The sequence below is a fragment of the Stigmatopora argus genome, chromosome 12, assembly GCF_051989625.1.
Source record: "Stigmatopora argus isolate UIUO_Sarg chromosome 12, RoL_Sarg_1.0, whole genome shotgun sequence".
NCBI classification, from domain to species: Eukaryota; Metazoa; Chordata; class Actinopteri; order Syngnathiformes; family Syngnathidae; genus Stigmatopora; species Stigmatopora argus.
In genome coordinates, this window is record NC_135398.1 from 14,077,687 (window position 1) to 14,101,695 (window position 24,009).

Below are 24,009 nucleotides of genomic sequence, written 5' to 3' on the forward strand. Positions count from 1 at the left end.
GACTCCAGCACCCCCCGCGATCATAAAGAGGATGAATCCGTTCAGAAAATGAGATGAGACATCCCTTTCATCCGCTTCCACATTAAATACTCATATACATTAAATTGCCCTTGCTATGAGTGTGTGAATGGTTGTCTGTCTCTTTGTGCCCTGCAATCGACTTGGCACCGACTCAGAGTGTTCCCCCCTCTGGCCCGAAGTCAACTGGCATAGGCTCCAACACCACCCGCCACCCTTGTGAGGATAAGCGGTTCTCTTTGAAGCAATAGTTTTTTTCCATCACTGGTTGCAACAGTCCCATCTTGTGGTTATGGAACATATTGCACCACATCGGCACCCAGGTCTCCTTCATTATCATCGTTTTGTTTGTCCTTAAACTCCTAATGTTTTGAAACATCGTCGTATGATTTCTATCATTTCTGTGGTCATGGTTTATCTTATATATAATTTTACTGACAAGGTGACCATGAATGCAGCATCAGTCTCCTCTCATCCTTTGTGCCTTGTCATCCAATCAACGCTCAGTTTCAGTGTACTGACAGCTCATTGGCTGGGAAGGAGGAAGAAGCGAAGATAGTGGGCTGGATACATTCCAGGCATATACTCCTGCTGCTCATTACAGACTATCATCTTGTTTTGTTTGTTTGTTTTATAACGAGCACCATTGTTGTCGGAGTTAGTGCTGAGTATTTTTCCCCTGTTCTTTTGATATTGTGTTTTATTAGACGATAATGTCGTGTCCGAGGTGCAGTTTAGCCATTGGGTTCCCCTTTTTAATGTGCAACTGAGCGTTTAGGAGTCTAAAGGTAAGTGAAAGGTGGCATGGGACACAATAAGGTGACGTCATGACGAATTGAGTAATGTTATCAAGAAGTCCAAAATTTGGGAAGAGCTCAGCTTTTATTGAATGTACATTAAATTAGAGCTTTTGTAATTGACCATCATGTAGAATTAATTCAATTTGGCACTACTGATGAAAATGTGGTCCCCCTTTGTTTGGCACCAAGCTTTATTGATTTAATTTGAATTTAGCCATACTTACTCTTCAATCATTCATTAAATGGCATATATATATATATATATATATATATATATATATATATATATATATATATATATATATATATATATATATATATATATATATATATATATATATACCGTAAAACCTCTATTTGAGCGGCACCTCAATTTGAACGGCACTTTGGAGGAATAATTTAAAAATAGAACGGCACCCTCTATTTGAACGGCACCCTCTAATGGAACGGCACCCTCTAATGGAACGGCACCCTCTAATTGAACGGCACCCTCTAATTGAACGGCACCCTTTAATTGAACGGGACCTCTAATTGAATGGCACTACGGGGGACGATTGTAAAATAGAGTGGTATGCCGGTGAAATAGAGGTTTTACGGTAACACGTGATGCTTGTATTATAGTAGAAAATTACCGGGTATTTTAAACTTCCGCAGAGCTCGATAAGACTAAGATAAGTTGGCAGCCATGTCAAGCGGTTCCGAATATCTGGATGCACCCCCTTTGAAGCGGAAGAACTACGACATACACTTTAAACTGGAAGTTGTTGCGTACGCCGAGAAATACAATAAATCAAAGGCTGCAAAAGACAAGAAGGTTCCTCGTGCATGCATTCAACATTGGACGGAACAGAAAGCACAGCTCGAGGCTCAGTTGGAGGCGTCTTCGTCTTCAATTTCACCAACCAAGCGACTCCAAGGTCCTGGACGCCATTTGAATGACAAGGATTTTGACGAGAAGCTCATCAGCTGGGTTCGTCAGCAACGTCAGAAGAAGCTCTGCGTCAGCCACACGCTAATCCAGAAAGAGGCGCTCAGTATTTCGACCGACAAAAATTTCAAGGCGAGTAATGGCTGGTTGGAAAAGTTTTTGCTTCGCCACAACTTGGTCTCACGCTGCCCGACAATGTCGTTCAAGGGATGCGGACTGACCAACGCTCTCGACGGCTCGGAGGATTGCCAGATCCATTGTTTCAGGTCAGACGGCCCGATTCAGACTGGTTTGCAACTTCTCCAGCAAGCGCGAGCCAATGACCACGACGATGAACGTGAACTCACTCAGACACTCGACACTGATGCGGAAAGTGATGTGAATGACGAGGACAGCTACAACAACGATATGTCACTTGATTTTCACCAGTGAATTTGTAATTACTTACCAGTAATCGCCTTGTGTTTGTGCCATTTGTTAAATAAATATGCATGTTATCTGGTTTCTCTTTTCATCCATAAAATTTACCGCATCTTCTCTAAATTCTGACCAGCTAGTCGAAAAATAGAGCGGACCCTCTAATTGAATCGCACCTCTAATTGAACGGCACTACGGGGGAAAGTTTGAAAAATAGAGTGGCATGCCGTTGAAATAGAGGTTTTTGTTGTTATTGTTTAGAGTCTTGGTTTACAACAGAAACAGACATCCACTCATGCTCACAATCACACCGCCAAAAAGTGGGAATCAAACCCAGACTGCCCACACCAAAGTCTGGCGGAAGAACCACTGTACCATCGGGTGACCGCATAACTGTCAAGTATGGTAAAATGATATTTCGGGAATATGAATACAGTTTGCATGCTCTTGCTACGTTCTTTACTATGCGGGTCGATTGACAGTGGCAATACGTGTTTAGATACGTTAGCTAGTCATTGGAATTAAAATTGATGGAGTAATGAGATAGCATTTGTGCATCCTGTCAATGGATTATCAAATGAGATATTTCTTTGCCAATGTTCTCATATGTTGAGCAGAGCTGCCAACCTCCGTCGATCGCATTTCAGGAGTACCCTTGTCCCATTTCCGGAGTTTTTCCGGAGTGAATGCGATACATGCAAATTCGATATAAAATGTAAAAAAAATTATTGAAGGACAATTTGAATCAAACTGTTATTATTATGTTTTTACATTAATTGAAATATTGTGTTTTTGCAAACTATGAAAAAAGTACAGCATAATGTAAATAAGTTTATCTTTTGGTTTGGGTCCTTCTACGTGCGTTTTACAATCAGTAATTCCACCATGTGTTACGCTGAAGTCACACTTGCATGTTGTGCAAATGTCGGACCTTTCAGATATTTCGTCAAATATGAACCAATAAACTTCTGCGAGTGCCTGGGTTTCTTATTAGAAGGTTCATCCAAATTGCCATCCATTTTGAGCTTATCCCGAGCAAGCATATTGATCAGACTTACCAGTGCTGTGCACTCCTACTTGCTTTGGAGCATTCCTGGAAATTATAGGATTTGTTTCAAAACAAAAGACTGGTGGTTTGGTTAGCCTTAATAATAATTACTTCCCTTCTGAAAAAACCCAAAACAAAAATGGTAAAGCGATGGAAGCTACCTATGCAATCGTTTCCGAATTGATTGCCACGCTGAAGTTGCAGAAGATGAATCATTTATAACTGGGATGATTCACAATGCACTCGTGATACCGAATTCATCCTGTTTACAGTGCAGTTGAATCATATACGGAAGTAAGATGCGGAAGCCATTGCGACGGTGTGAAGGCATTTAATTGGAAAATTGTGTACTTTTCCAAAATCTTTGCTTAAAAAAAATTAAGTGAAATTTTTTTTAGATTTCCGGAGTTTAGGGAGGTTGGCAGGAGTTCCGGAGTTTGCGTTTCTTGTCCAGGTAAACTCCGGAAATTCCAGAGAAGTCAGCAGCTCTGGTTGAGAAAAGTAGCCCTCCTTTACTTCCGTCATGTCAATAACTCTCGCGGAACTCAGCTCTTTTAGTTTTGTGTTAACCTACCTTGCTGAAAATGTTTGAAGAGTCTATCATGTACTCATTTCATTTTTACTTTGAAATAGTCACAAGTTATGCACTATTTATGCTGATTGCTCACATGCTCATTGCTAACGTCAGTGTATTTCTCTTTTAGCCTTTGTCTTTTTCTGATTAAAATGCAAACAATGGAATGATAACTTTTTGGGATACATAATTTAATCCAAAAGTAGATGCAGAAGTAATCTTATGGTTCCTCAAAGAATCTTAACAGAGACTGATTAAATCAATTTGGAGCAAAGAGTCGAGATATTGCTATTGTTTGACATGAATGTAGAGTAGGGAATAGTGATGTGCCTGTTTTTCAAGTTTTACACTTGACTTTTAAACCATAGACCCTTTTATTGGACTTGAAGGTATCTGTAATGTTTCTAGACTTCATTATTTTTTATGTAAGAACTGCAAAAGCCACCTTGAAATGGAGAGACATAATGTGGAAATGTTTCATAAACAAGTATTGTTTACTACTATGGAATATTGGTAACTAATAATGCATATCTTCTCCTCTCATAGGTGTCCGAATGAATGAACAATGTCTGATTTTGAGGTCACATACGCTGACTTCATTGCCTCTGGCAGGACAGGACGAAGGAATGCCCTCCATGACATCCTGCAGAGTCCTACTGACCCTGAAGGCCGAGAGCTCCCCCTTACTTTTTCTCTATCCCAGCTTCATATTAATCCAGGAGGGGGAGGTAAATTGGTCCTTTAACATTATTTTCTGTATCCACAGATGGGTAGAGTAGCTACAAATCACTTTAAAATAAGACAAAATTCAAAGTGATGAGCAGAGTTCCAAATTATTGCTTGACCTAGTCAGTGTTCAAGGAAAAATATCGCCAAAAATATTAAACAGGACTACTAGAACTAAAATAAAATGTTGATGATGACATGAAATAAGGCAACGCATGAACCCTTTCTAATTGGCCATAATGTTGAGCAAAGTCAGACTTGCCATTTCTGGAAAAGTAGCTGATTTCATGCGCCCTACGACTGATTGACGATCAGTCTAGGGCACCTGTGTCAAAGTGGCGGCCCGGGGGCCAAATCTGGCCCGCCGCATCATTTTGTGTGGCCCGGGAAAGTAAATCATGAGTGCCGACTTTCTGTTTTAGGATCAAATTAAAATGAAGAGTATAGATGTATATTAAATTTCCTGATTTTCCCCCTTTTAAATTACTAATTGTAATTTTTTTAATCATTTTTTTCTGTTTTTAGTTCAAAAATAATTTTGTAAAATCTAAAAATGTATTAAAAAAAAGCTAAAACAGACATTGTTTTAGATCTATAAAAAACTGAATATTCAGGGATTTTAATCCAGTTCTTTTAATCCATTTATAAAAAATTCTAAATATTATATCTAAAATGGTCCGGCCCACATGAAATCGAGTTGACGTTAACGCGGCCCACAAACCAACCCGAGTCTGACACCCCTGGTCTAGGGTGTAGTCTGCCTTTCACCCGAAGTCAGCTGGGTTAGACTCCAGCAACCCCCGCAACCCTTTCAAGGATGCGCGTTATGGAATAGCTGATTTCAATATCACAAACTATCGGTTAAATGAAATGTTTCTTATTGTTGATCAGTGGATAATTTTCACAAAAGTTATTGAGGCATCTGACAACAGTTTTAAATGGGGGGGCAGTACTGCTACTGTTAAGTTTTTGCTATACAACATTTATTCATCTCCCATTCCACACTTCCTCATAAGAGTAGCGGGGGTTGCTGGAGCCTTGCTGACATGCAGGCTACACCCTAGAATGGTCACCAGACTGTCATAAGGCACACAGAGAGACAGACCACCATTCACATTTACAGTCATACCACCACCAGTGGGAGTTGAGCCCGCAACTACTTTTCCCCTTGTATTTTTGCTTGAAAATTTGCGTAAAGAAAAATATTATTTCAAATTAAACAGACATTGGAAACCTGATTGACCTTAGGTTTGCGCAGCTTTCAAGTCCATCTTAATTTTGATTGTAACTAAAAATAGTCAAATTCAGAGTGCATTTTAAACTGTTATTTCTGATCTATTTATTTATTTATTTCAACCCTTGCACAACAGGCTCACTTCAAGTTTTGGTTTCAATTTCCATCGGTGCTTGGATGAATGATAAATTTTACATTATCATCAGCAGAATTTAACTTTAGATGTTCCCTAGTCACGCTTTTAACGTGCCAAACCAGTTCTATTAGTAAAGGTGAGGTATAAGCAAGCAGTTTAAATGTTAAGTAAATTACTGTTCTGAAACGAAAACGTCTATGTAAGATAAGAAAACACATTTCTCTTGTTCCCAGATGCAAACGACATTGATGACACTGAAAGCTCATCCTCCTCGATTCAAAGAGAGGCGGCACAGAAGAACAGCTAACCGGATGCAGTCAGTCTCTGGTAAACAAAACTTTGATGGAACAATTCCTGGCCATGCCTGGACGAAATCCTCTTTTCGTGTTTGGCAGATGCCTTTGCATTCTCAATACGATGAAATAAGTGAGTAGAAACTCACGCTAAAACCTGAAGTCCAGTTTTGGGAGCTACAAAGTGTAAAATCCTCTTTGCTCACACGTCTTCCGTGCACCACACAACTTTAGTGTGTGCTATAGATTTCAAATGAAATGACAGGAAGTTGTATGAATACATTTTCTGAATTAAGTGCAGTGCTAGAAACACAAATGAAGGTAAATGGAAAGAGAACCTCTGTTTCTTTTGGAGCAATTTCTGAGCTTACTGAAATGGGTTGTAGTAGGTATAGAAGAAAGGTGTCAAACTCGGGTTGGTTCGCGGGCCACATTAACGTTAAGTCAATTTCATGTGGGCCGGACCATTTTAGATATAATATTTAGATATTTTTTTTAAATTGGATTAAAAGAACTGGATCAAAAGCCCTAAATATTTAGTTTTTTTTATAGACCTAAAACAATGTTTATTTGAGCTTTTTTTTCTTAGTCAGGGAAAACATATTTTAATCATTTGTTTTTCATTTCTAAAGGAAACATTTTTTTTAATTATGTTCAATATTAAAGTGGAAAACAGAAAATATTTTTATATATTAATTTTTAGATTTTACAAAATGCTTTTTGAACTAAAATCAAAAGAAAAATGGATTTAAAAATTGCAATTGATTTAAAAAAGGGAAATTCGGGAAATATAATATACATCAAAATCTTCATTTGAATTTGATCATAAAACAGAAAGTCGGCCCTCATCATTTCCTTCGGTGGGTCAAATTTGGCCACTTTGACACCTGTGCTATAGACATGTATAGAGGTAGTGATTGCAAGTTAATAGAGCGTGCTTCCTTGAAATTGACTGTACTGTTGAGAAAACTTGAAATTGAACATACTGTTGGGAAAACTGGACTGGTGGAACTGGGGGAAAAAATGAAATGTGATGTTTGGATATTCATCCACTTTAATGTGAAATTAGTTTATGTAATTAACAGGTAAATACAACTTAGACCTTCTAAAATACAAATGATTACTATTGAAATATAATATGTAAAACTGTTACACCAAAGTATTCTTTTTGGTTGTGCTTAGTGTAAGTTGTCTGATATCGAACAGTAGTTTTTTTTTTTTATTGTATTGTTGGTTACACACGGTGCCCCATCCAATTTTGTGTGTGTGTGTGTGTGTGTATGTATGTGTATATATACATATAACTTTTTTTAATAAGGCAAAATCTGATAACTTATCCATAATGAATTGGCATCTTTATGTTGGAATCAAGTACTGTACTCATAAAAAGCCAAGCCAGAACACTGCAAAACACAATGAAACTTATATTTAATACATTAAAAAAATAAATCTTATATTAAAGGAGCGCTGATAGATAACCCACTCGTACTGGCTACCTTACGAATTAGTTCCCTTTTACGTTTGTCTTTATTTTACTAAAACATGTTTGACAACTCCATCTCTGAAGTGTGATATATTTTAGTTTTTCGTCAATAGAAAAATAAACAAACAATCAGTGTGCATGATTTAACTCATACTGGAAAATGTTCTTTATAATTTCCATTCCATTTCTTCAAATAGTTAATTCTTCAATAGGAAAAAAGTCCATGGAAGTGTCCACCTTTCCATCATCACTGTATAACCAACAGAAACCTAGAATTATTGCCAGGTATAAAACAAACAAACAAACAAACACACAAAAACGATAGATGGCAGATTTTCTGGAAGTTTTCAAAACACAGCATGCTCAGTATTTATAATTACTGTCTCTTTGGTCTTTCTCACACATTTCAAACCTCTCTCATGCCTTACACCACAACTTAAGTCTAACGTCCCTAAAAAATAAAACTGGAATTTTGTTCTAATGTAAGATTAAAATTAATTAGGTTGCAAAATTTTAAAACCTTACCATTCAGATTTACTCCGCAACCATCATACCGTGCGCTGTCCGCCTCATAAATATCTCATACAGGCATAAAAGGCTCGCTGTATAAAGTTGACAGCATAAGTAACCGGCTGCCTTCTTACATCAGGAATGTTCTTTGGCTAAATCAATTTTATGATTTATTTTCTCTCGATAGTCCTAATTTGCTGAATTCCTGACAGATTTATACAAACTGATTTGATTATATCACATTTTAATAACTTAGTTATGATTTCAGCTAGATTGTGAGAAAGAAATCTTGAAGTTACAGTAAAAATTTTGAAAATCAGCTAAAAATTGAGCAATCCCAAGCTATTTCAAAGAACACATTCCATTGACTGTAATATGTTGTTTATCGAATGGCTAGACACGTAGTAAAATGACCGACAAGTGATCTTATTACCCACTAATGGCTAACTGCTGTCACAAAACACTTGAAACATAAATGGTCCAAACTTCTCATTTACGTGACGTTAAGTTAAAAATGTATAGATGACTCACGAACATTATGTGGCCTACAAATAGTTAATTTGTAACTGTCGCTAATCTAAGTAAATTATTGATAGCAATTGAACCAATGTAACAAATTGAATACACACAGTTTCAGTCTAAACAGGTTTCATAAGTTGAGCACCTTGCTGTAATCACGCAAAAAGCTCAAGGAATAATCTCATCTGCTGTCAATTATAGAAACAAAGAAGGAAAAATTCATACAGTGGTACCTCGAGATACAAGCTTAATTCGTTCCGGGACTGAGCTCGTATGTCGATTTGCTCGTAACTCAAGTGAACGTTTCCCATGGGAATGAAGTAAAAACAAATTAATTAGTTCCAACCATCTGAAAAAAACACCAAAAACAGGATATTGGATTGAAAAAACACTTAATTGTTCTAATCTATTAACAAAGTAACAAATAACTCGTTTAGGTTTATTAGTACTAAAATGTGTTTAATAGTATTAAAATTAGACAGATTTTGCGGAGTGGAGAGAGAGAGGGGGGAGAGAGAGAGACTGCACGGCAACGCGCTCGTAACAACATAAACAAATTTAAATGAACTTTGATTACGATGCAGACACTAAAAAATAAGTTTAATCTAACTGTACACTAAACTTAATTTTAATTTAGTTTTAAATTTGTATACCTTTCTTCTCCCGGGTTGGCTCTATTTGCCCTGCGTCCACCCTGACTTTCAGATGCAACCTATCGAGGGTTGTTATCTTTTGTCTTCCCTTCAAAATCTTTCCAAAATGATGCACAAAAATGTCTTCACAATAGGATAACGCATGACCACTTTTCAAGGAGAAATAGTATATACCCCTCTCGTATTAGCGATTGCTCCGCCATTCGCACTGACTAACGGGAAAAAAAAACACTGAAAAAATCCAACGCTCCGCCCAGTGCTCGTAGAGCCATTACACGAGGGAGTTGCGACCAGAAAGACAGTGCCCATGATGTTCTTATGAGCAGCCTCTCGCGTCCGCTGTATGCACGTATATCAAAATTTGTCTCGTATCTCAAGATAAATATTTTCCTGAAATTTCACTCGTATCTCAAATTGCTCGTATGACAGGGCACTCGTATGTCGAGGTATTACTGTACTGTGAGATCGATCAGGTTTAAAATCATGTTGCTTGTCACTTACTAGCCTCTAAATAATATATAAATAAAATATATGTGGTTTGGTAAGAATTTACAACTAGGCTTTCTGGTGTTAAATTGTATTTATGCTATAATACTGGATTCCTGGTATTTTTTATTTTTTTTAACAAGTCAAACTTGCTCATTTCCCACAGACAATTTTATCTATTATCTCGTCTGGCAACTATTAAAATGAGCCCCCTAAAACATAGACTTGTTTCTTTAATGTAGATAGTTATGCAATATTGTAAAACTTCCATGAAGTGTGACTTTGTGACCATTACTATACACCCTGAAGCATGTTACTACACTATGACTGAAAGTTGATACCTCCCATTATGGACTTCCTTAAGGCAGCAGCATGTTGTCTGAAACGTAAAATTAAGAGTGTACTTTACTATCCTGGTTTGAATTCAATAATTTCCTGCTAATGTGACTATCAAGCTATTCATATGCCACTCCTCTAATCAGGTTACTCGTACACGACCATTTGTGACTACAGTGAGGACAGTGTTTGAACATAGCTATTTATAAATTAGCTTTTAGGAATGTGAAGCGCATGAGTTTGATAAATGTCTTAACTGTGTACTGTCTTTGACCTGTTTCGCTGTTTTTAAACCCTGTGTCAGTCAAAGTAAAGTAATGATGACATCAACGTTTGGATATGCTTCTTTACTCTCATCATTGAAATTGAACCAGCATTAAAATAGTTAATATTGCTCATAAGATAAAATATGTAGGTTACGCATTTGATGTTTTTAGATATCTGAATTTTACAATAATTGGTGTCAGAGAATGTGGCATGCACTTGTATACGGAGAATTGTTTCTAGCAAACCGGTTTTTGTCCTCTAAATTCAATCCTGCTTTTAACCCTATTAATGAAAAACAACAATAATGATACTTTTGAATATGAATTCATGGGTGGCCTGGTGGATGAGTGGTTAGCGCGAGTTTGCATGTTCTCCCGGTACTCCGCTTTTCTCCCACATTCCAAAAAAATGCATGGTAGGTGGGTTGGACACTCTAAATTGCCCCTAGGTATGAGTGTGAGTCAGTGGTTCTCCGTCTCTTTGTGCCTTGCGATCGGCTGGACACCGATTCAGGGTGTCCGCCGTCTCCGGCCTGAAGTCAGCTGGGATATGCTACAGCACCCCCTGCAACCCTTCTGGGGATAAGCAGTTCAGAAAATGAATGAATGAATATTACCTTATTGGCTGTTGTGGCAATTGATGTCCCAATTATTTTGACTTGTAGTGATCGAATTCGGTTTTATTATGAATAGTTTTAAGTGTGTAGACAAAATAAATAAGAAATGCTAGCAAAAGGCTGCAGTGTGCCTTTTTAAATTTGTCAACCCTACTACCTACACATGATGAGCAGAAATATATGTATATGTGACATAATTGGGACAAAGAGGCAACAATTTATATAACTTGGACAACTGCCAATCACTAACCATATGGTCTCCATGTAAACAGCCAGTAACATCTGTTTTGAATTTTGGTCATTTAAGTCACTAAGATTATGTAATTAGTTCATAATTTCGTCATCACAAGCTACCCAAAAATGTTTTGTTATTTTTTTGTAGAATTAAACCACTGATCCAGGACAGACACTTAAACCAATGAGATTTCTGCAGAAAACAAGAAGCACCTGACTGCAATCCACCAATTGCACTTGTATGACACCAGATTGGTGAAAAGGTCTCTTCTTTATGGGTTGGAATGAAAACCCGCACCCACTGCGGCCTTTTGTTGAATAGTTTGAGGACCCCTCGTCTACACCATGAGCCGACTAAGCCTGGTTGTGAAGATGGAAACTTTTGTTTCGTTTTGATATATTTTAACCGATCATGAGGCCATTTGTTTAGGCCTTTTGTTGAATAGTTTGAGGACCCCTCGTCTACACCATGAGCCGGCTAAGCCTGGTTGTGAAGATGGAAACTTTTGTTTCGTTTTGATATATTTTAACCGATCATGAGGCCATTTGTTTAGCAAATATCATTCTACATTGGGCCACAATACACCCTCCAACCAGATTAGACAACAGGGCAAGTTATCAAATAAATCTAGACACAGACAGATTCTTGCTAATTATAGTGTGGTTTTGTGTTTAGGTATTTTAATGCCCCATCCATCAAATGGTAAACAATAATCATGAAAACTAAGCAGTTTAAGTGCACGGGCGGCCTGGTGGATGAGTGGTTAGCGCGTCAGCCTCACAGTGGGGGATCTGGATTCAAATCCAGGTCAGTCCTCCTGTGTTGAGTTTGCATGTTCTTCCTGGGGCCGTGTGAGTTTTCTCTGGGTACTCTAGTTTCTTCCCACATTCCAAAGACATGCATGGCAGGCTGATTGGACACTCTAAATTGCCCCTGGGTATGAGTGTGAATGTGATTGGTTGTTTGTCTCCTTGTGTCCTGCGATTGGCTGGCCACCAGTTCAGGGTATGCCCCGCCTCTGGCCCGAAGTCAGCTTGCATAGGCTCCAACACCCCCTGCAACCCTAGTGAGAATAATACAGTTCAGAAAATGAGATGAGATGTAAGTACACCTGTGTGTTCTGAGACCAATAAAAATCCCTGTAAATATCTAATCGCTTTGAACCAATTCAAATTATTTTTGTCAGATTCACATTACTGAGGCAATAGTGTCATCTAGTGTTGGAGATAGAAACGACAAAAGATATTGTATTAATGTTAATATCAAGTTAGTATAAGGTCATTAGTTGACCAATCACTTCAACAATCAAAACTCATTCTTACACTGTCCAACAGTTTGGCGTCTGTGCGAATAAAAATGGACACAAAGAAGTAGCAGGGACAGGTTTTATCAAATTATAGTGTAATTAGAGGTTGTGCCCCAAAAGGGTAAAATATTAAACTTCCACAAACCACATGCACATATAACCTCTAATTACATTATAACTTGATAAAACCAGTCCCTGCTTCTTCTTTGTGTCCATCCTTATTCGCACAGACGTCAAACTGTTGGACAGTGTAAGAATGAGTTTTGATTGTTGAAGTGATTGGTCAACTATTGACCTTATAATAACTTGATATTAACATTAATACAATATATTTTATTGCATGTGCATGTGGTTATATATATGCATACATATACAGAATTATGTGTGAGCTTTGCCGGTTATGCAAATAAAGATTAGACAATAGTAGCAGGAAGTTCTATGAGGAAGAAAAACAGTTTTTGTGAAGTTCCTCATTCTGAAGACTGGCCCGCCTGCCAAGCCCAACATCAGCAGTTTAATGAGAGGCTGGGTAAGCCAGGTGGAAAAGCTTACAGAAAATCACCAAAACAGCAGAAACAAATTCACAGAGGATTAACATTTTGCTCACGCATGAAGAGGTAAGTGTTGGATCTAATCGATTAACATTCAATAACTTCGAATTAGAGGAAGCACACAGAGTCGGCCATGATGAGTTTTTAACTAGCTTCAGCTGAAGGAGGAAGTCAGAGTAGCCAGCGCTAATAGATGCACTCACCTCTTAGCGTAGCCAGTTTGAGATTCCTGCTCCCTCCAGCAGAGTCTGCCAGTTTTATTGAACAAAGGTCATGTGACATAGGTACAAACTTTAGGCGGGAAAATGAAAACAAAGAAAAGGGGTGTGTCATGGTAGATGATGCGCCCCCAACTCATAGGTGTCACGGACGGAAATTTCCGCTAGCCCATGCAAAATTCTATTCTAGTGACTACACTAAATAAACCTATTGACTAGTAAAAAGCATAAGAATACATTTCATACTCCACAGTAAGGAAAACGTGTGTGACGTCAGATGTGTGATGAAAAACAACCAACGTTGGGTCATTAGGCGCAATCATGGGTGAAATATTAGGGTGCATTCCTTGTAAAGATGTTGTCTATGACCTATTTTGGGGGCTATTGTTAAATAATTGACCGTACTTTTTTAGAGATACATCTTTCTACGAGAAGGCAATAATATTTTACAGTTTTAGTCTTATTTTAAAAACTTGCTCTTGAAATGATTCATAACTCCTACATTTTCTTCATTATTATTTTTGTATTTACAATTGGCTTTGACAATCAAGGGAGGAGCTTGAGTGTTGTTTTGTTTTAATGACTGTCAAAATGAAAACTACAAATGATCCAACAGAAAACAACATAATCCATTAATGCACTGTGGAAGTATTTTATTTTGTTTTTATGAATTTTACCTACTTCTTTCTAAAGTAAAACAGTCAGCAGTTAACCAGTGGAATTTTATATGGGGAAAAATGATAGCCCAAAACTAGAGTAGTCCACTTTTCTTAGAAAGATCCCCAAAATAAATGTAAACCACAGGCTGCATTTTATTAACATCAACAGAAGGCAGATTTACAGTACACTGAATATATTTGAATACTTCATCTTTCTCCGCTTATCCGGGGGCAGGTCACGAGGGCAGCAGCTTTAGCAGGGAAGAGCAAACAAACTTCCCTGTCCCCAGCCACCTCATCCATCCTCATCTCTTTCGAGAGGATCCCAAGGCGTTCCTGCGAGAGCCCAGTAGGGTGTAGGGAAATTTTCAAACAAGAAGCAGTGCACCCGTGAAAATTCATTCATCTTCCATACCCCCATCCTCGTGAGAGTTGCGGGGGTTTCCGGAGCCTAACCCAGCTGTCTTCGGGCGAAAGGCAGACTACACCCTAGACTGGTTGTCAGTGAGTCGTAGGGCACACAGAGAGACAAACGACCATACACACTCACAATCATACTGCCACCAGCAGGAATTGAACCTGTGCCTGCCCGCATCGAAGTCAGGTGAGTGAATCTCTACACCAGGGGGGTCAGACTCGAGTTGGTTCGCGGGCCGCTTTAACGTCAACTTGATTTCACGTGGGCCGGACCATTTTAGATATAATATTTAGATTTTTTTTATAAATGGATTGAAAGAACTGGATTAAAAGCCCTGTATATTCAGTTTTTTTATAGATCTAAAACAATGTATATTTGAGCGTTTTTTAAATATATTTTTAGATTTTACAAAATTATTTTTGAACTAAAAACACAGAAAAAATGGATTGAAAAATTACAATTATTGATTTAAAAAGGGGGAAAATCAGGAAATTTAATGTACATCTATACTCTTCATTTTAATTTGATCCTAAAACAGAAAGTCGGCACTCATGATTTACTTTCCCGGGCCACACAAAATGATGCGTTGGGCCAGATTTGGCCCGCGGGGCGCCACTTTGACACATGTGCTCTAGACCATGAGACAGCTCTGCGAAAATGTCCATATAAAATAACAGATATAGGAAATGTATTGTCATTTTCATAATTTGGATCTTTTTTTGTAGTATCTTGAGGCACTCATTTGTATCTCAAAATGTTTCATAACCTTGAGGCATTCATAAGTAGAGAGGTATGACTGTATTTTAGTTTTTCATAATTGCCTTGTGGTTTGAAGTGTACATTTTTCAATTAAAGGGTAATTTGATACATCGATACACCCATTATACTTCATTGACAGGACTGAGTCATATTTGTTGCTACTATGATTATCATTTAACGTGATCACAGCTTTCAATTTGGAGGACATTATTCTCACCAAATTCCTATATTATACCAAGTTCCTTCATGTTCATATTTGGCAGACATGAACTTACTGTTTACATTGACATTTAAAATTCAGATTTTTTTTGGTCCGTTGATTTTGCCAGTAGAAAACATTGTAACGGCCTGGTGCACCTTTTCCTTTCACTTCCCCATGTAGACATGGGCTGTATCAAGTCCACGCTGAGCAGCAGGCTGAACAAGGCTGCCGAGGAGAAGATCATCCAGCAAAAAGTAAATCACAAATTTAATATGCCCTCAGAAAAGAAAGAAAGAAAACTTTAACTTGTTTTCTGCCATCACAGAATAATTCCATGTTGCCTGGCCAGATATTTCAAAGAATGGATGGTATGTCCTATTTTTTTAAATCTAGTCTATGACGTATTTTCAAGTTTTTTCTTTTAAAATATTGGTGAACGCTTGTAGCTCACAAATGAATTTTGAAATACCCCTGTTGCTTTCCTTGATGGGTGTACTGTTCCTCTGGACATTGTGAATCTTGCATATTCAACATGAGTGTAATCACTGCATTACCATGAAGTCTCCGAATAGATTTTTTTTTACAGGTTGATTGCTTGTCAAGTTGCTACTCAAATAGGTTTTGGAAACTAAACCCTAAGTTCTACTTCTTTGTCAACGGTGAAATTGTTAAGATGCGTAGTAGTGTGGGATGGACCCACTTGCAGGGAAGCCAGTTGGGCAGCAGGGATGGGGGGTGCACTCAAACATTCTTTGATAAGCATAAATTGTTCACTAAAAATAAACCTTAATACAAAAATCAGGGAAACGTAAACTCTACAAGAGGAAAACCAAATTTACTTGACACAACGGGATATGGGGGCCAATAATTTGAACATGGACAGATGGAGCAGACATAGGTGATTTAGTAATCATCGACTTTATTTGCCTGTGGGTTAGGGGAAGCCTTCAGATTCTAGTAGCACACTTGGGTTTTTTAACGTGATAAGAATGCAATTTTTAAGTTTAAAGCAGTTGAGATCTCTCTTTTTCACTCCATAATGTTAATCGAATGTCTACCTCGTTTTGCTGCTCAGGCTTATGTAACTTAATCTTTCTTTGGGCAAGTGCCGTGGTACTACATAAAATGGGGTTCAAGTGAACACTGTAGAGACAACAACCATGCACTTTCAACTTGATATTATTGGGCAATAATATCATAATATTATTAGTCTTCAGCTAGACTAATACATTACAGTGTATGATTCTCTAATGTGAAAACACCTACAAAAGCAAAATTAGATATGTAAATAAATCACAGTCTCCATTTCTTGTCACATACAACTTGTATGTAGGATAAGCAGGCCTCAAACAAGGCAGGTTTTGTGGATCCAAGTGCAGAGAAGAAGGGAGGCAGTGCTGACCAAAATAAGTTTATTAGTCACAAAATGTCTAAAATCAAAGTAACATGCAAAAGATCTGCGAATCGAAGGACAACCAATAAAAAAATACTCACAAAGAGGGATCGATAGGGAATGAATTAGGGTTTGAGTACGGGTACAGGACACAGAAATGAGCTAGACAATGAATGAATGAAATAGGGAGATTATTTTGATGGACTGGGCAAAGACTTCAATGAGGAACAGGTGTTGTTACACGAGAGGGAGCTGATTGGTACACGCAAGGAGAAGGTAACAACAAATGACATAAATTAGCAATCAAAACGACAGGGCACAATGAGAAACAAACCAGGATAAGACCAAACTGGAAAAAAAAGATTTAACAAGCACAATCCATCTGACAGAAAGGCCTGAGTCAGGATTTAAACCCATTTCCTATTACTGCGTGGTAGAAATGCAAGAAGGCTTGTCCTAATTTTATAGACATGTAACTACATTAGATTAATGTATCCACTTTTTAAAGATAATGTAACATTTGAAATAAGATTGCATTGTCTTTCTTCCTTCAGAGCAACACAAGATAGGAAAAATAGTGGTGGGCCTTTACCCGTATAAAGCTGTACATCAAGAAGATCTTGGTTTCAGCAAAGGAGAAAAGATGAGAGTTCTTGAAGCGTGAGAAAGATAGAAGAAGCATTGTTTAGAATGCGCATCTGGATGAATATTTTCAACAGTTGTGTTTAACTATACTCTTTACAGACATGGTGAGTGGTGGAGAGCGAAATCGCTGACATCTGACAAGCAGGGCTTTATCCCTTCTAATTATGTTGCCCAGGAAGACACCATGGAAACGGAGCAGTGAGTTAATTGTCTCAATTAAAAATATTGAAAATTACATTAGGTTTTGATTCATTTTCTTTTTTTCCACAAAAGAATATCCATATTCTAGCTCAGATTAAACCAAATTTTTTGCAGGTGGTTTTTTAAGGGGGTTACCAGAAAAGGTGCTGAGAGGCAGTTGCTTGGGGCAGCAAATAAACCTGGTGCTTTTCTTATCAGAGAAAGTGAAACGTCAAAAGGTATGGAAAACCAAAATTATTGTGGCATTTTTCCCCACTTATACCATTTTGACATCGTCAAAACCATTGCTATTTCCGACCTCCGACACTAATCTAAAAATCTTTTATTTTTTTTGTTCTGTCACAAGGTAGCTATTCATTGTCCATCAGAGATATTGATGTCGAAGCAACAGAATCAGTCAAACACTACAAGATCAGAATGTTGGATAATGGCGGTTTCTACATTTCGCCAAAGATCTCTTTCCCTGATATCCGCACCATGATCAAACATTACCACAGTAAGTACAAGTTTGAGCAATAGAAAATACCGTCGTACCTCTAGTTACGAAATTAATTGGTTTCAGAACTTTCTTTGTAACTTGAAAATTTTGTAAGTAGAGCAGTATTTTATATGTAAATTCTCTAATTCGTTCCACGATTCTGACACAACTACCAACTAAACCCTTTAACATTGGTCAAAGTGTCCCAGTTTTTTAGGAAAGATGTGAGAAACATTCAAAAATGAGACAAAATTATAAGAAAATGATTTATTAATGTCTTCAAATTAATAACAAGCATACAAAATCTATCCGTGTTGAAGCATGATATGCGCACGTGCATTTCCCTATGACCCGACGGCGTCAGAAAGCCGTCTAATTTGTAGTACATTTTAGACTTTTACGTGTGCCCTATGTGTGTGTATGTGTAAATATGTACAATTTTTATCACTTAAAAAAGGGAATTGCAATCATTAATAAGGGAAACATTTAGCCAAGTTTGACAGGTATGAAAAAGGGAATCTTGAAACATAGATAGTGGTTGTTGTGAGACAGCCAATGAGAGCCCAGTAGAGTGTAGCGAGTGAGAATCAATGCAGTCACGATAATATTTTCAAAATAAAATAACGGATAAGGAAATGCATTTACTTTTTGGGGGATTTTGTAATTTGAATCTTTTTCGTATATCAAGGCAATCATTTGCATATAAAAAGCTTTCGTGACCTGAAAAGTTCGTACCTAGAGGCATTGGTAAGTAGAGGTATGACTGTATGTAATTTTGAATTTAAATAGCGATCTTCTCAATGACCTCTGCAATGTGTATAGTCTGTTCGCCGAGTAAGTTCATGTTTACATATGCATAATTGTCCGAGCTGAAATTCTGATGAAACATGCTTTTTACCCTATGAAAATGGCTTGCAAAACCAATCGAGTATCAGTTACATGTCTCAGACAATTAAAAATGTATCCCATACTCAACAACATTTTAGAATGACCTCTAAATTAGAACTGAAAATAAAAAACTGTTATTGTGGACAAAATACAGTGCTCTATGACTTAAACCCAACAACTCCATTCATTGGTACTATGCTCTGATTTTTTTAGGGGGTTACATGCAGCTTGTTTTTATTAGTTTTAAGATTTTCCTTAAGATGTTCTTATTGGAGCATCTGTTTATTTTTCAGAGAAAGCAGATGGCCTGTGCCGTAAACTTGACTGCCCATGTGTAAAGCCTAAAGCTCAGAAGCCATGGGATAAGGATTCCTGGGAGATTTCTAAGGAGTCCATTACAATGGTGAAGAAACTCGGAGCAGGACAGTTTGGAGAAGTATGGATGGGTGTGTATGGAGAGCACTAATAAAATGACAACTACCTAAAATACTTGCGAGTCTTACCAGCACAGAAAGCAAAACTTAGATGGCAAGGTCAATAAACAAAGACAGACTGGAAGAAATAAAAAAACCTAAATACAAATATAACTAGCATGACAGCAGGGCACACCTGGACATAACATATTTCTGAATAGAGCTGATTTGCGAACACACCAAAGAGGGCTGAAGAAAACAGATGGACTTAAATAAATAACACCTTGACTCAACACATTACATGAAACCACACACCACCCACATGTAGCTAATTCGTATGTGTGACTTGACGAGGAAAAAATAAGACAGTAAAATAGTAAAAATATTTTTCACATATGTGGTGTTTCATCTCTTAACATAACCTTTAGCTTATATATTTCACTGACAACCTCATTTTCTTTACTTTTTCGTCAGCTTACTACAATAACACAACCAAAGTGGCCGTGAAGACACTGAAACCAGGCACCATGACAATGGAAGCTTTCATGGAAGAGGCAAACATCATGAAAACTCTGCAGCATGAAAGACTTGTCCGTCTCTACGCTGTTGTGACAGAAACACACCCAATATACATCATCACTGAATTCATGGAAAATGGTAAAATACATGACCCAAGAAAGTTAGGATTTTTTAGACACATCCTTGCATTCATCCAACATCTTTAATTTCATCTGTGTTGCCGACTGGTTTTGGTTGAGTTTTTAAAGGCCAATCAATGTTAATTACAAATATATTTACAGTCATACCTCTACTTACGAATGCTTAGAGGTACGAAATTTTCAGGTTACGAATTTTTTATATGCTAGAGTGACTCAAGATACAAAAAAGATCCAAGTTACGAAATCCCCCCAAAAGTAAATGCATTTCCTTATCCGTTATTTTATTTTGAAAATATTGGTGCGGATGCTTCGATTCTCACTTCAGAACATTGCTACCCTCTACTGGGCTCTCATTTCATTGCTCTCATTCTATCTCATATAATGACAATAAAAGCATTCAATTCAATTCAATTGGCTCTCTCACAACTACCACTATCCATGTTTTAAGATTCTCTCTTACATACCTTTCCACCTTGACTAAATGCTCCCCTTATTAATGATTGCAATTCCCCTTATTAAGCGATTAAAAACCATACCAATGCAACGCTGCATATATTTTCACAAACACACACACACACAGGGCACACGTAAAGGTCTAAAATGTAGTACAAAGTGGACGGCTTTCGGCCCTGGTAGAACGGGCTCTTGCCGCCCCCTGGCGGACAAACACGGGTATTACGTCTCCCAGTATAACGGCCGCGGAAGGAACTATTTCAGCGGCGCAGGGCACATTTTCATATGCTTTATTTATTTTAAGACATTAATAAATCATGTGTGTTTCCTCACATCTTTCATACAAAAAGGGACACTTTGACCAATTCTAAAGGGTTTAGTTGATAGTCGTGTGATGACCGTGGAACGAATTAGAGAATTTACATATAAAGTACTGCTCTACTTGTTCAAGTTACGAAAAAAATTCTGGAACCAATAAGTAGAGGTACGACTGTATTTTTATTCTGCAATTTTATTCCTCAGTAGTAAAAAACATGACATCTAGTATATGGTGAATACAGTTAAAATTGCCAGTCTTATGTCAAATGGTATGATGACATTCGTGGATGCTGCTTTTTTATTTTGGAATTTAGTTAATACTACTGGGAACATTAGTTTTTGTAAAAATCTGAATGTTTTTTTTCTCTACCTGGACATTAAGGGAGCCTACTAGACTTCCTCAAGAGTAATGGGGGCTGCAAAGTGCAACTGCCCAAACTCATTGATTTTGCAGCACAGGTACCTACCTCGCATACTATCTCATCTAATTCTATTGATTTTCATTTTCTCTCACATGAGTTATGGTTTATGAATAGCCTTTTTATTTTGCCTCTACAGTCATAAACATTTATTTTCCATATTTTTTTACAGATTGCAGAAGGCATGGCTTACATAGAGAGGAAGAAGTACATACACAGAGACCTGAGAGCTGCTAATGTTCTTGTGTCCGAAAGTCTGCTCTGTAAAATTGCAGATTTTGGACTGGCGAGAGTCATAAGTGATGACGAGTACACTGCCAAAGAGGGTGAATTTGTGTGTGTATATGTGTGTGTGTGCATTTATCACTTTTGTCTTCTCTCACACATTTTATGTTGCCTTTCCTGTCAAAGTTTTCTTTTTTTTTTACCTAACTTAACACACTTTTGCTATTACTACAAGTACATGAAACGAGTTCCAGATCATGGTTAATTTTAGACAGTAAACAATGCATATTAGGTCTAAAAGAGCTTATGTTTGTTTGATTTGACTTTTGCAGGAACTAAGTTTCCCATCAAGTGGACCGCGCCTGAGGCCATTAACTATAACTGTTTTACAATCAAGTCTGACATGTGGTCCTTTGGAGTGCTACTCTATGAGCTTTTTACACTAGGGAAAATGCCTTATCCAGGTAGTAATCTACACCTTCTATTATTATTTCTACTATTAGTAAAGCAGATCATTCAACATATTCTATGAGATCATAAGACTTGTTATGCCATTACTTTCATTCATTCATTTTCTGAATCGCATATCCGCACAAGGGTTGCGGGGGGTGTTGGAGCTGATCGTTGCTAACTACGGGAACCAGGCGAGGGACACCGTGAATCGGTGGCCAGCCAATCGTAGGGAACAAGGAGACGGATAACCATTCACCCTCACCTTCATAGGTGGCAATTTAGAGTATTCAACCAGCCTACCATGCATGTTTTTTGGAATGCGGGAGGAAACCGGAGTACCCAGAGAAAACCCAGGCAAGCCTGGGGAGAACATGCAAACTCCACACATTAGGACAGACCTGGGAACGAACCCTTAAACCTAGAACTATTAGGCTGACATGCTATCCACTCGTCCACCGGGGCGCCCCATTACAACATAATATTCTGGACATTATATAAATAATTGAAGTGTAATTTATAAAGTGTCGAGACCACCAGAACTATTTTTGGGTTGCGTATGACAGTCTAGAGCAGTGTTTCCCAACCACTGTCCCGCGGCACACTGGTACAGAGATGGTCAGGTGTGCCGTGGGAAATGAGAAGTCATACATTGTAATGTTCTGAGAGAAAAATTTTAATATTATGAGAATAAAATTAAACTATCACGGGATTAAAATCTAAATATAATGAACTTTAAATGATAGATTGTACTATTACAAGATTCAACTTGGAATACAATGAGACTAAAGTCATTTTGTTATATTGAGAATTAAGTAATATTGAGAGTAAAAAAGTCATAACGTTACGAGATTTAAGTAATTTTCTTGTTTTTACGTTTGGTGAACCAGAAGTTTTTTTTATTTCAGTGCACAACATTGTTTTTCACGTGATATTAGGAAATTTCAGTAATATTGTGCGTAAAAGTCATACAATTATGAGATTTAAAACGTTACATTACAGGGCTTGCAGACATGCAAATCAGGCAGCATCTTGGGCCCCTGCCATTTTAAGGAGCTGAGGGCTGCCAAAATGTATTTCGCAGAAACAAGAATTACTCATTAGAAATGATACCATAGTAATAAAACAAACTGTGCAAATGGACCAAACTGCATTTTGACAATGATTATCTTGCTTTTGTATTTTCTTGAGGTATGACAAAGGCAGAAGTGATGTCCTCGGTGCAACGTGGCTACCGGATGCCGTGCCCTAACAATTGTCCCGCTCAACTGTACAACTTTATGATGTGCTGTTGGAATAGCACGCCAGACAACCGGCCCACTTTTGAATTCATGCAGAGTGTCCTGGAAGACTACTACACTTCCACCGAAAAACAATATCAGCATGAACCTTAGGGGCAGGAGATCCGAGGGGCTTTTGGGAACAGGTTAATCTGGTTCCACGCTTGAATTTGGGCCACTTTTTATGTTCTATTTATTAAAAAAATACTTGTAAAAATATCTACTTAGCAATATTAAGAGGTATATGTGTATATTTAATAGATATTTTATGCCCCACTGAAAATTATATTTCAGGGGAACTTATTTGCATTATCCCCTTTAGGACTGTTGATGAAAGGCACAAAAAAACAAAAAGAAGCAGAAATAATATACAGTAGAAAATGTGTTTTTCTTTATTCCACAACAAAGTGGAAGCAATGGGTTGTGGTATAATGTTCTATAGTAAAAGAATGCAGACATTTTCACTTTTTACCCAGTACATCAATCTGCTTAAACTACTGATATTGCAATTTCTATATTTCAATCTAAAACCTTAACTTGCATGTGTCACAGACCAGTCAAATGTATGACCAACTTCATATTGAAGTACATATGCTTTTTATTTTTAGAATAATTATAAGCCTTGTTTTATCCCCTTTCTTTCTATAATAATATTATAATTTATTATGTACAGTACATGCTGCTGCTTGAGTGTTAAACCTGACCTTAATCAAAATGGACTCAAAGTTGTTGAAATAATGAAAATATTTTTGAAAGTTGCTTGTTTTATGTTTAATTTTTGAAGCCACATGCTCC

General features: G+C 37.5%; 1 protein-coding gene across 2 annotated transcripts; it reads left to right on the forward strand.

The window, feature by feature from the left end:
* The first annotated feature begins 4,476 nt into the window (after positions 1–4,476).
* On the forward strand, positions 4,477–23,972 carry lyn (LYN proto-oncogene, Src family tyrosine kinase). 2 transcript variants are annotated; one of them, XM_077615574.1, is made up of 14 exons: positions 4,477–4,513; positions 6,115–6,208; positions 15,573–15,646; positions 15,718–15,760; positions 17,340–17,445; positions 17,530–17,628; positions 17,746–17,849; positions 17,978–18,127; positions 19,291–19,443; positions 19,885–20,067; positions 21,223–21,299; positions 21,432–21,585; positions 21,817–21,948; positions 23,126–23,972. In XM_077615574.1, the coding sequence occupies exons 2-14, from the start codon at positions 6,115–6,117 to the stop codon at positions 23,326–23,328; spliced, it is 1,572 nt and encodes a 523-aa protein (XP_077471700.1). In that variant the 5' UTR covers positions 4,477–4,513; the 3' UTR covers positions 23,329–23,972. The 2 variants fall into 2 exon arrangements, with proteins under 2 accessions (XP_077471700.1, XP_077471699.1); XM_077615573.1 differs by lacking the exons at positions 4,477–4,513; positions 6,115–6,208 and adding exons at positions 13,073–13,202; positions 14,249–14,617.
* The last annotated feature ends 37 nt before the right edge of the window (positions 23,973–24,009 follow it).

Excerpts from the sequence above, each read along its gene's own strand:
- lyn (XM_077615574.1), top strand. The coding sequence starts at position 6,115 with ATGCAAACGACATTGATGACACTGAAAGCTCATCCTCCTCGATTCAAA. Across the intron at positions 6,209-15,572 it reads CCGGATGCAGTCAGTCTCTG|ACATGGGCTGTATCAAGTCC; the intron begins GTAAACAAAACT and ends TTCCCCATGTAG. Across the intron at positions 21,586-21,816 it reads CGAGTACACTGCCAAAGAGG|GAACTAAGTTTCCCATCAAG; the intron begins GTGAATTTGTGT and ends TGACTTTTGCAG.